At 42.0% G+C, this 12,905-nt stretch overlaps 1 protein-coding gene across 1 annotated transcript in view; it reads left to right on the forward strand.

The window, feature by feature from the left end:
* The first annotated feature begins 1,872 nt into the window (after positions 1-1,872).
* Positions 1,873-12,905, forward strand: part of emilin3b (elastin microfibril interfacer 3b) — a 57,213-nt gene continuing 46,180 nt past the window's right edge. The window contains exon 1 of the mRNA XM_029435918.1: positions 1,873-2,035. Within this exon, the coding sequence (XP_029291778.1) occupies positions 1,873-2,035 (163 nt within the window). The remainder of the gene's footprint in view (positions 2,036-12,905) is intronic.

A 12,905-nucleotide genomic window follows, 5' to 3' on the forward strand; every position in this document is an offset into this window, starting at 1 on the left:
TTTGTTTGGCTTTTAACATTGAGAGGAAAAAGATCTCAACATTCTGTAAGTCAAGGGGTTTGGGACTGGGATCTGAGCGTTGTGAGGCTACATATCAAACGTTTCCATACCATACAAAGCAATGAGAACTCCTTTCCCTTTGGGATGCACTGCTGACGCCTACATGCTTTAGGGGGATTGAGGGCTAATCTAACAGGATTCCTGACTGGTCCAATTGGGAATTGCTTCAGTTATAGCCATACCTCAGTTTCAGCAGTAGTGCTGCAGTGCCAAGTGGATACAGTCTGCCTTACATTATATATGGGATATATATGGGGTCACCAATGCACAAAATCTTACCTTAATTACCAATAGCCTGAGAAAACATATGGCAGTCTGTAGATCGGCACATGAGGGTTTCTTAATTCAAACCACACAAACATACTTACTTTGTATGCATGCACACACACACACACACACACACACACACACACACACACACACACACACACACACACACACACACACACACACACACACACACACACACACACACACACGTGTTTGACTGGCACATGTTCTGTGATTGCTGTGGCAGATATCCTTCATATCCTGTCCTCTAAAGAGCGGAGATTTCTTAGTCTTTCAGATTCCTGGATGAGGAGCTAAATCCTGCTCTGGGAGGAGGAGGATTTTTTCTTTTCATTAAACCAAATCATCTCCAGGGCAGGTGAAGGAACCCTTCTCAAAGCCACTAGGGACATGATCAACCATCAACCCTAGAAGCAAAACATTCTGTCTCTGTCATGTCATCACACACATACAGTGAAGGAAATAAGTATTTGATCACTTGCCGATTTTATAAGTTTGCCCACTTACAAAGAATTGAACAGTCTATAATTTTAATGGTAGGTGTATTTTAACAGAGAGACCGAATATCAAAAAGAAAATCCAGAAATTTACATCATATAAAAGATCTAAATTGATTTGCATTTAATGGTGTGAAATAAGACAGACCGGTTAGATGAGTCCTCTCGCTTTAAGAAAATACTCCTAATATCAACCTGTATAAAAGACACCTGTCTCAACACTTTACCTGTATAAAGACACCTGTCCACAGAATCAATCAATCAGAATCCAACCTCTCCACTATGGGCAAGACCAAAGAGCTGTCTAAGGACATCAGGGACAAGACTAGACCTGCACAAGGCTGGAATGGGCTTCAAGACCATCAGAAAGCAGCAATTGGTGCAATTAATCGAAAATGGAAGAAACACAAAATGACCATCAATCACCCTCTGTCTGGGGCTCCACGCCAGATCTCGCCTCTCGGGGTATCGATGATCATGAGCACGGTGAGGGATCAGCCAAGAACTACACGGGAGGAACTTGTCAATGATCTCAAGGCAGCTGTGACCACAGACACCAAGAAAACTATTGGTAACACACTACGCCGTAATGGATTAAACTCCTGCAGCACCCGCAAGGTCCCCATGCTCCAGAAGGCACATGTACAGGCCCATCTGAAGCTTCCAATGAACATCTGAATGATTCAGAGGAGGCTTGGGAGAAGGTGATGTGGTCAGATGAGACCAACATTGAGATCCTTGGCATCAACTCGACACGTCGTGTTTGGAGGAGGAGAAATGCTGACTCTAACCCCAAGAACATCATCCTCACCGTCAAGCATGGAGGTGGAAACATTATGCTTCTCTGCTAAGGGGACAGGACGACTTCACCGCATCGAGGGGAGGATGGACGGGGCCATGTACTATAAAATTTTGGCCGATAACCTCCTTCCCTCAGCCAGGACACTGAAAATGGGTCATGGATGGGTCTTCCAGCACGACAATGACCCAAAACTAGTGGCTAAAGAAGAAGCACATTAAGGTGATGGAGTGGCCTAACCAGTCTCTGGACCTTAATCCCATAGAAAATTTGTGGAGGGAGCTGAAGCTTCGAGTTGCCAAACATCAGCCTCGATACCTGAAGGATTTGGAGAGGATCTGCACAGAGGAGTGGACCAAAATCCCTCCTGAGATTGTGCGCAAACCTGGTGACCAACTACAAGAAACGTCTGACCTCTGTGCTGGCCAACAAGGGTTTCTCCACCAAGTACTAAGTCATGTTTTGCAAGGGGATCAAATACTTATTTCACACCATTAAATGCAAATCAATTTATATCTTTTAAATTATGTAAATATCTGGATTTTCTTTTTGATTTTCGGTCTCTCACTGTTAAAATACACCTACCATTAAAATGATAGACTGTTCATTTCTTTGTAAGTGGGCAAACTTACAAAATCAACAAGTGATCAAACACTTATTGCCTTCACTGTATGTGCGTCTCAGATGAACAGAATTGGGAGCAGAGGAACATATTCTTAATTATTAAATGACTTATATTCATTTGCAAAAATGATCCAAAACTTTACTTTTGATACCTGGCAGGCTTTGTGTTTCAAACCTGCCGAGGAGGAGAAACAGTGGATTGGAATTAACTTAAAAGGAAGTTCATTAGCACTGCATGCCTGTAGTGAAAAGCTTGAAAGTCCGAGTAATAGGCATGAAGGTATTTTGTATGATTAATGGACTAAGTAGATGGGGGGGCTTTGGGTCATGGGATCTGGGTTGAGGTCAAGTACAAGGTCATGGGGATCATGGTGTTACCACATTCACACTGCAAGAAAGTTTGTTGATGGGTCGCTCTGTTTTGATGAAGAGTGACGAGTGTTTGTGGATGCAAAAGGCCACGTTGTAATGTTATAGCAAAGTTGGGAACAGGAAAACGTGCTTCTTTTTTCATAACTTCCAGTATTTCAGTATAAACTCAAAGCCCTTTATCAGTATTATACTAGAAGTACCAAACAAAGCTGTTATCTGCGGATTTTCTCTCTCCTTAAATTAAAACCTTATCGTTTGCCTTCATCTGAGAGGAACAGGTGACGAAATGTTCATAAACGTTCTCCAAAACTCTCTAATTAAACACTAATCTCTTGCATTCTTCAGAAGATCAACATCTTCATAGACATAGATAGATAGATAGATAGATAGATAGATACTTTATTAATCCCAATGGAAATTTAGTATCATCACCTTTTAGTTAATATGGTTAACTTGTAAGCAAACAGTTGTTTATTGTTAGCAATTACATTACAGTTCATTTAGCTGACGCTTTTGTCCAAAGCGACTTACAAAAAGTGCAAACAATCATGAGGATACAACTCCAAACAGCAAGAATCTTGCAAGTACATTAGCTTAACTTATCCTTTAAGTGCAGAACAATAGCTTCAAATAAGCCAAACAAAAGTGCAACATACAGAAACAATAGAATACAAATTCAACTATTAGCTACAAATAAGCCAAACCAATATAAGTGCAACATACAAAGAACATTTTTTGTTTGTTTGTTTTCTTCATTCGCCGAGGTGCAGTCGAAACAGGTGAGCTTTCAGTCTGAGACGGAAGGTGTGAAGACTGTCTGCTGTCCTGACATCAATGGGGAGGTCGTTCCACCATTTTGGAGCCAGGATAGCAAACAGGCGGGTTTTGTTTGAGGGGAATCTGGGTCCCACTTGTAGTGAGGGAGTGGTGAGCCGATTGGCCGACGCAGAGCGAAGTGAACGCGCTGCGGTGTATGGTTCGACCATGGCCTGGATGTAGGAAGGGGCCGATCCATTCACAGCACGGTAAGGCATCACCGGAGTCTTGAAGCAAATTCGGGCAGCCACTGGTAGCCAGTGAAGGGAGCGGAGGAGCGGTGTAGTGTGGAAGAACTTGGGTAGATTGAAGACCAGTCGGGCTGCTGCATTCTGGATGAGCTGTAGAGGTCGAATGGCACATGCAGGCAGTCCAGCGAGGAGGGAGTCAAATTCATCTACACGTCAAAACCTCCTTGTCATCCTCAACAAAAACCAGCCCACAAAAACACCATGAAGCATGTTTGTAACAACTTCTGTTCCATCCAAATCTTAAAATGACACAACAGACAACTTTGTCACTTTGTCTTACCCATCTCAAGAACACAGTACAATGTTTCTACGAACCGTCTTGTTCATCTTGTTTAGTAGTACCACTCCATTGTGTTGCTGAAGACTGTACAAGCCTGTAATATAATGGATTTGTAACACTGATTGTCTGTACGTTTTATAAGCTCCTTTTTCAGCTGTACAATTGTTCATGGAATTAAATCGTATTAATAAGGAAAATGGTTTGTGTCCAATGAAAGCTAAATGTTGAATGACACTCTCTGGGCTTCCGCCTCTGTAGGAAGTGAGTGCACCTTCGATTAAGTTGCTCGTAGTGTGACTGCATAGACAGACTGTAGGGACATAACATGAACGGAGAGATAGTTATGGAAATACATTTGCAATATGCATTCCCTCCAGCATCACACCCAAGCCGGGCTCGGTCCTCTTGCAGTCTGGCGAGGAATTCCTGTCTTTATTAAAATGTGAGATTTGTTTGGATAATACTGTGTCATATGAAGGATTACACTGCCAGACAAAAGAATCTGCTTAACCCACCCAGGGCCTATACTGTAGCTCTGCTTTAAACCTATATGCTATAGCTCCCATGCTTAAACTGTATGTTTTAATATTTATTTATTGACACTGATCCACCTATCAAGTATGATTACATTCCAAACTGTATTATGGCAACAGTACGTTTGCACCAGCCAAGTTTGAGACTTAGAGGCTCCCCTTAAAGTGATGTATGTGCACATGTGCATATTTCTTCAAGTGAAGTGCACAAGGTATTTAGAGTAGAGACACTGACAGCAGCTGTTGTGTGTTTGGTATGTGCTCTATGCATTAAAATGGTATGTATAACCTTTGTTGGGTCATTAAAAAATTCTTCAGGAATAGCAGCAAGAGGTCCACGGGCGATATGAAGACAGAAAAAAGTAAACATAGATAAATAAACAACATTTAGAGACATGCAAGTTGTGTAACACTATTTTGCTATTATTTGCTAGGTTTTATTAGATCACCATGTATAGTGGTTGCCTGTAGTGTGTGTCTATCCTGTCAGGCCATTTCACCTCTTTTATCCATCTGGAAGGGGACAAAATCTAAAGTACGAGGTGCTGAAATCACTTTAAGCGCTGTGGACACTTCAAATATTGTTTGCCCTTTGTCAAGGGCCGCAGTATGACATATTTTAAATACTGTACATTATTATTTAACGCTTCTTTTTTTTAAAGTGGCTATGAAACACACATTGCCATCGAAGAAGTTAGCTAAAGAAGTTTTTTTTTTTTTTTTATCTATAAAACTTTCCACTTTCAAAATCTAGATAGATAAGTTCTAAAATGCCAATGTGTGGATTGAAATATTACAGTTGTATCATACATAGAGCTCTACATTGACATACATATAACCACCCCAAACTATCCAAAGAATTATAAGAAGAAACAATAAAGAAAACGTTTCAGTCAGTAAGAGCAAACGATAACTACTCTTTATTAATTAAGCGGTTTTCTTCTTCTTCTTTTTTTTTAAACCTTAAAATATTCAAATGATAAGAGGATGGTGGTGATGGCCTAGTGGCCTAGTGGTACGGCTTCGAAATACAACACCAGATGGTTGTGAGTTAAATACCAGGGCTGCTACCATTGTGCCTCTGAGCAAGGCACTTACAGTATATCTCAAAAGTGAGTACACCCTTTAGATTTTTGCAAATATTCTGTTATATCCTTTCAGGGGATAACATTATCCTACTGAAACTTTGATATAACTTAAAGTAGTCAGTGTGCTGCTTGAATAACAGTATAGATTTATTGTCCTTTGAAAATTACTCAGTACACAGCTGTTAATGTCTAAACAGCTGGCAACAAAAGTGAGTACACCCCATAGTGAACATGTCTAAATTGTGCCCAAAGTGTCAATATTTTGTGTGACCACCATTGTTATCTAGCACTGCTTTAACCCTCCTGGGCATGGAATTCACCAGAGCTGCACAGGTTGCTTCTGGAATCTTCTTCCACTCCTCCACGACGACATCACGGAGCGCACGGATGTTGGACACCTTGCACTCCTCCACCTTCCTCTTGAGGATGCCCCACATGTGCTCAATTGGGTTTAGGTCTGGAGACATACTTGGCCAGTCCATCACCTTAACCTTCAGCTTCTTCAGCAAGGCCGTTGTCATCTTGGAGGTGTGTTTAGGGTCATTATCATGTTGGAAAACTGCCCTATGGCCCAGTTTCCGAAGAGAGGGGATCATGCTCTGCTGCAGGATGTCACAGTATATATTGGAATTCATGTGTCCCTCAATGAAATGCAGCTCCCCAGTGCCGGCAGCACTCATGCAGCCCCAGACCATGATGCTGCCACCACCATGCTTGACTGTAGGCAAAACACATTTGTCTTGGTACTCCTCACCAGGGTGCCGCCACACACGCCGGACACCATCTGACCCAAACAGGTTTATTTTGGTCTCATCAGACCACAGGACATGGTTCCAGTAACTCATGTTCTTGGATTCATTGTCTTCAGCAAACTGTTTGCGGGCTTTCTTATGCATCGGTTTCAGAAGGGGCTTCTGTCTGGGGCGACGGCCATACAAACCGATTTGATGCAGTGTGCGGCGTATGGTCTGGGCACTGACAGGCTGACATCCCACTTCTGCAACCTCTGCAGCAATGCTGGAAGCACTCGCACGTCTATTTTTGGAAACCAACCTCTGGATATGACGCTGAGCACGTGGACTCAACTTCTTTGGTCGACCCTGGCGAGGCCTGTTCCGAGTGGAACCTGTCCTGGAAAACCGCTGTATGATCTTAGCCACTGTGCTGCAACTCATTTTCATGGTGTTGGCAATCTTCTTATAGCCAAGGCCATCTTTGTGAAGCGCAATAATCCTTTTTTTCAGCCGCTCAGAGAGTTCCTTGCCATGAGGTGCCATGTTGTCCAGCATTCAGAGAGAATTGTGCCCAAAACACCAAATTTAACAGCCCTGCTTATCATTTACACCTGAATCCTTGTAACACTAACGAGTCACATGACACCAGGGCGGGAAAACAACATCATTGGGCACAATTAGGACATGTTCACTATGGGGTGTACTCACTTTTGTTGCCAGCTGTTTAGACATAACAGCTGTGTACTGAGTAATTTTCAAAGGACAATAAATCTATACTGTTATTCAAGCAGCACACTGACTACTTTAAGTTATATCAAAGTTTCAGTAGGATAATGTTATCCCCTGAAAGGATATAACAGAATATTTGCAAAAATCTAAAGGGTGTACTCACTTTTGAGATATACTGTAGTTAGTTCACTGTAAGTCGCTCTGGATAAGAGCGTCTGCTAAATGACATGTAATGTAAAAAAAAGTAGATATGGGGATAATAACACAGACGTACTGCTCAACACACAATTATTATAATTACTCTTGTGATCTCATTGATTGAATCATAGAGAGAGTGACAATAACAGTGTTCATCTTGCCTCACTTCTGATTATGAAATTAGCTGTTTATCATTAACAGGCAAACATTCACTTTGAGTGGGAATCACAACAAGCAGAAGGTCTGCAGTGAAGAAGATTTTGCTAAATGCGTGTTGCTGAAAAGAGGAAGATTATCAAGTCTCAACATGCTTAATGTTGTCTTCACTATCTAAAACCTCCAATCACAGTTCTCGCTGTTGGTACATTTCTGTTGCCAATGTAGAGTTGCATGTCAGCTACGATATAGGCTTCATTGCTCCCTGTTGAGTTTAAAAGAAAGAATGAATACATTTTCCATATCATTATTCCAAGGACTGCAGTGAGCTTTACGATGCAGATTTGTGCAGCTTGCAGAAGTGTAGATACTGTGTGTGTGTGTGTGTGTGTGTTTCAGGAATTTATCGGTGCACAGTTGCTACTAAGATCTCCTTTCTGATCTTGAAGCGCAACAGTTGACCCTATGAGCCTCTCACATGTCCAAACTGGCCAACTCAATGACATCTTTAAGTTCTTGTACACTAAGTCGAACCACACACAGACAGACACACACATTCGCCACAAAACAACGTTGATATCGGACAGAACTGCAAAATCCTAATCCAATTACGTTCAATGACGACATTTTTTGTTAGTTTGTGTGCGTCCAATGCTTTTCTAAATGTTTCACATCATACAATGTTAATGCATGGCAACTATGGTATGGTTAATTGGTTAATGTTTAGGAAATACTTCCACCTCGCTATATAAAGAGCACATTGGACGTATTGGACATAAATGGTGAGGTTCAGAATCGTGAGCTGCACACATACACTTATATTTAGAAGGCAACCCTAAATTGTAATACAAGAACATTGACACACACACACACACACACACACACACACACACACACACACACACACACACACACACACACACACACACACACACACACACACACACACACACACACACACCATGTGATTGGACCTCCAGCTTTCAGAACTCTCCATGCTTCTCCTCTGGTCTGACCCTGTGCCAGAGGCTGTGAAATGAGATTATTATGTGTGAAATGAGGAGCCCTCCTACTTCTCCGTGTGATGCAGACAGGACAAATCAGGGTTAAAGACAGGCGATAGATAGAGAAGGCTGCAGGCTAACGCTGCACCACAGGGGGGTACAACACTAGACTAAATTCTTCCACAGTATTACATAGAACTTTCTTTGAATCCCGTAGCCTGAAGGAGAAAAGCTTATCCAGTCAGAGATAAAGATAATGGAGGCATAACCATCCCCTCCAGCTTGGGGTCCTTTCAAAAATGATCTCAGGCTGAACAAACATTCATCTGGGCGTGAAGTGTGATCCTCCTCACCTCCTAACCTGCAATTCCTCTTGCTTGCAGCCCTCTTCAATGTATGTCTGAGTATGTTGAAGGCATTCCCCGCATACCTGTGCTCTCAAGTGATGGGGGCACATGCGCAGGTCATAGGGCCACAGCGGGGAGCGGATGTATGCGCATTAACTCAAATCTCCAATGACGACCACATTTTCCCGTTATTGTGGATTAATCCTTCCCAGGCTGTGAGGGTATAGAGAATATGGGTCAAGCTTCCGAGTGAATTTAGGGTAAGTGTGGCAGGATGGGGGTGAAGGTGGGTATTTCAGTGCGAAGTTTCAACCCCGGTCGAGTGTGACCTCTGACATCCTGACGTGAACCTGAGGCGAGCTCAGTGGAGACCGACCTCCTCTGACGGAGTAATTAGGTTGAACAATAACGCACAATTGGTTACAGTTGGATCAGCTCATCTAACTCATCTAATAAGGCATGCAATGCATCAAGTGGCTCAGTGAAGCGCTCAGGTTGGGGAATGATACAAACTCTTTGATGTTTTAATGAAAGGCTTCTCTCTCTTCTCAGTTCACTGGCTGTTTGATCACCATATGCACTCGAGATAATGATAGAGGTATGAAGTATCTGGAACAAAAGAATGGATGAACACAATATATTTTACCCACTTCCATATTAATTATTAATTTCATTCTGTTCTCTCTTCTAGCAAAGTCTTCAAAAATGCTCCCCTGCCTTGAGCACACATTGTGTTAACAATAGCTTCTCCATCTGTAAATCCTTTATTTGTCATTTCTTTGAGGTCTATTCCTCCCTTAGATGGTGCAGTACAATCAATGATGCCCATTGTTAGCCTTCCATATATTTCATTGTAATGCTGGAGTTTAAAAAAAATTGTTTTCATGTCAAGAGTCTCCAAAAGAAAACACATAATTTCATAATACACATAATTCATCCATGGGACCCCCAACTGAAAATAGTTTTTCTCATTTTATTTGAGTAGTTCAATGCGTATATGAAAACCGTGTTTCATCCATGTTCAGTGTTATGTGTCTACTGAGTATCAGTTTAAAATACAAACGTATGAATGTAGTACATTTACTGTCATGTATGTCAGTAAAGAAGATTTAGAGGACAGTTTGAGTCTGTCAGTTAATGCTCTGATCATTCAGAAGCACAAAGATCTAACCCCCAAATGGACACGTTTCTATTAAAATATGATTAATGCGTAGTTAGTAAGAAGTTAGCAATAACCTATTCTTCAGGGTTACTCCCAACTTTGTCTCACCGTTCTATGGTCACTTCTTACTTTTCAGGGTTGAATAAACAAGTTGAAAGTCCACATGCAAAGTTAGGACCAAAAGTCTACCTGTAAACTAACATTAAAAACCAAAATGTACCAGTGTGCATTGCTATGTTATTCCTGTGATGCAATTATAATTAATAGTAATCTCGGATCCGAGTGTTTTGCATTTTTCCTTATGTTTTTTAATGACCAGTCTTTACAAAAGAATGCAATAATCCAAAGTATCATATATATGGTGGCCTGCACTGCCAAATGCATTGTCCCCCTTCTGCTCAAACAATGTGTGAGCAATTTGTTCCAGTTTGGGATTGATTCAAAGAATGTCTGTTATCAGGAAAATTAAGAGCTGATTCATCTGCACAACGTACATCTTAATCTTTGGTCTTGGGGAGGAAAGCAGGTCATTCGAGGTCAGAAAGCTAAAGTCATGAGTCATGAGTGTTAAAGTCACATGTGAGTTGCATGTCTGAAAGCATCATATTCATGATTTAAGTCTGACTTGACTCTAAGTTATGTGACTGCAGCACAAACATCTGACATATACCTGCTTCATTACGCCTCGTCATCACATGTTCTATGTCAGTTAAAGAGAATCTGGCCAAAATACAGAAGTCCACTGAACCAGTTCCAACTTTTAGTTTCTCCTACATTTACTCTCTTTACATGCTGGTCCAAAAGTAGGTGGATGAATCTGGTCCATCCATCCATCTATCCATCGTCTACCGCTTATCCGGGGTCGGGTCGCGGGGGCAGCAGCTCCAGTAAGGAACCCCAAACTTCCCTTCTCCGGGCCACATCCTCCAGCTCTGACTGGGGGATCCCGAGGCCTTCCCAGACCAGTGAGGAGATATAATATCTCCACCGAGTCCTGGGTCTTTCCCGGGACGACTAAGATCAAATAGAGAAGCAGCATACTGTATACATAAGTGACAATTTCAACATACCTCTAGCAGATGTTTTGATTCAGTCTATACTTGAATAAATCTTTATTTTTCTTATTTCCCTTGCTGACTCCCAAGGATGGCTTTGGGAGTGTGTGCATTCCCTTAATGACATGATGACGCCACCCTCTTCTTTTTACCTGCTAGCAAGCATCTTCAGCACGAGGGTGTCGCACGTAAGACTTGTTGATCCTATCCTTCTTCAGATCCTAATACAATCCCCACAGGCACCCTGCTAGTTTAGTACACAGTTGTGTTCAATTAGACCCAAGACCAAAGCAGTACTGCGCTCTACCGATCCCTGGTCTCTGCAGTGGTGGGCTTCTTCCCCAGCGTCCAGCAGGCCGTCACAATACTTCTGCTATTTAACAGAAAGAAGCTCACTGGCAAGTCAGCAAGTCAATGGAATCTTTAACTGTTCTTTCAACTTGTTCAAGAGACCACCGCAAATCCCTACAAAGACTTCTGGATCCTCTTTTGGAAATACTTGTACAATAAACTGTACCATGTTTTATTTTGCCACTGCCATACAGTGCTGTGTAATCTGTGTTCTCCGCTGTTCACCACCGTGGCAGTCCATGGCACAGTATTATATTGTGGCCTGAACACAAATGATGGTGATCACATTGACTGTACACTCACAATTACTCCCATAAGGACTCCAATGGCAATTTGGTCTGTTTGCTGCCAGAGGTGCTGAATGATTGCAGCTCTCTCAGTGTTTACTGTTGTGGTGCTGACTCCAGCATTATTAACAGAACCAAGTGGACTCCAGACCTCTGCAAACCAGCCTCTGGTGAGCACTTAGCTTGTTGGATGCTGGTCAGGAGCTGAAGAAAGCTTCCTTCCCTCCTCTCTCCGCGGGCAAAAAGAGTGACTGAACGGAATGCATTTGATTAATTTCAAACGTTTTCTATTTCCATCTTTGAATCTCCAACTTTTCTTCACTGTATTCATTGTATTAGCACGTAAAGACGTAGATACGGTATGCCTCTTCAGATATCCTAAAGAGGATTAATCGAACTAACAATCACAGACAAAACATTCTCAGCAAAGGAAATGAGACAAAAGAAAAGAAAGCATCCCTGTTAAATGTGCGGGGATTTAATCCCTTGCAGTAGGGGAATGTGAAGGGGCAAAGCACGCCAACTTGGTCCATGCAGGCTGTTTCCTGGGGAAATGATTCTGACCAGCCCTTCTGGCTTTCCATCTATGTGGATCAGGATCACAACACCAGTAACACATGCTGCCCTCATTACCTCCGTTTTGGTCCTGTATATTAACATTGAGAAGAAAGGGTAGAAGTAACAAATTACATTTAACTCTTGTTACTGTAACAGAGTCGTTTTTTGTGTACTTCTCTACTTTTTTGAGTATTTTTAAAAGAACTTTTTAAGAACATCTTTATCCCAAGTATTATACTTCTCTACATTTGAAGTCACATCTTCATCATCTTCCTGCTGTTTGTGCCTGTTAATGCCTGTCATGTTGTGACTGCAGAGCCTCGTTTAGTTGAAGTATTCTTTTGAAAACCTTAAGGAGCTCAGTGGCACTGGGATATTATGCTTTGAGAATAAACAAGCAGAGAGGGGGACTTTGCGGTGCGCAGGACTGACAGGATGCAGTTCACACAGGTGAGTACAGCAACACTCTATTTCTTGTTGTAACTCACAGATTACTATTGCGTTGACTAGGTCTACATAGTATTATGTGTACGCGCCACAAGGCCATTTTGACATGTCGCTGAAGGGGAAACACATTAATTAGGGTTTCTCCTGTTCTATTAAGTGTGTCACAGCCATTTTAGTGAGCCAGCAGGAACAATACCAGGGCCCTGGCCCACCTAAATAGAACAGGGCCATAATTAAAGTTATTAATTACACCTGTGTTTACCCTG

Source organism: Cottoperca gobio, chromosome 7 (assembly GCF_900634415.1).
Source record: "Cottoperca gobio chromosome 7, fCotGob3.1, whole genome shotgun sequence".
NCBI lineage: Eukaryota > Metazoa > Chordata > Actinopteri > Perciformes > Bovichtidae > Cottoperca > Cottoperca gobio.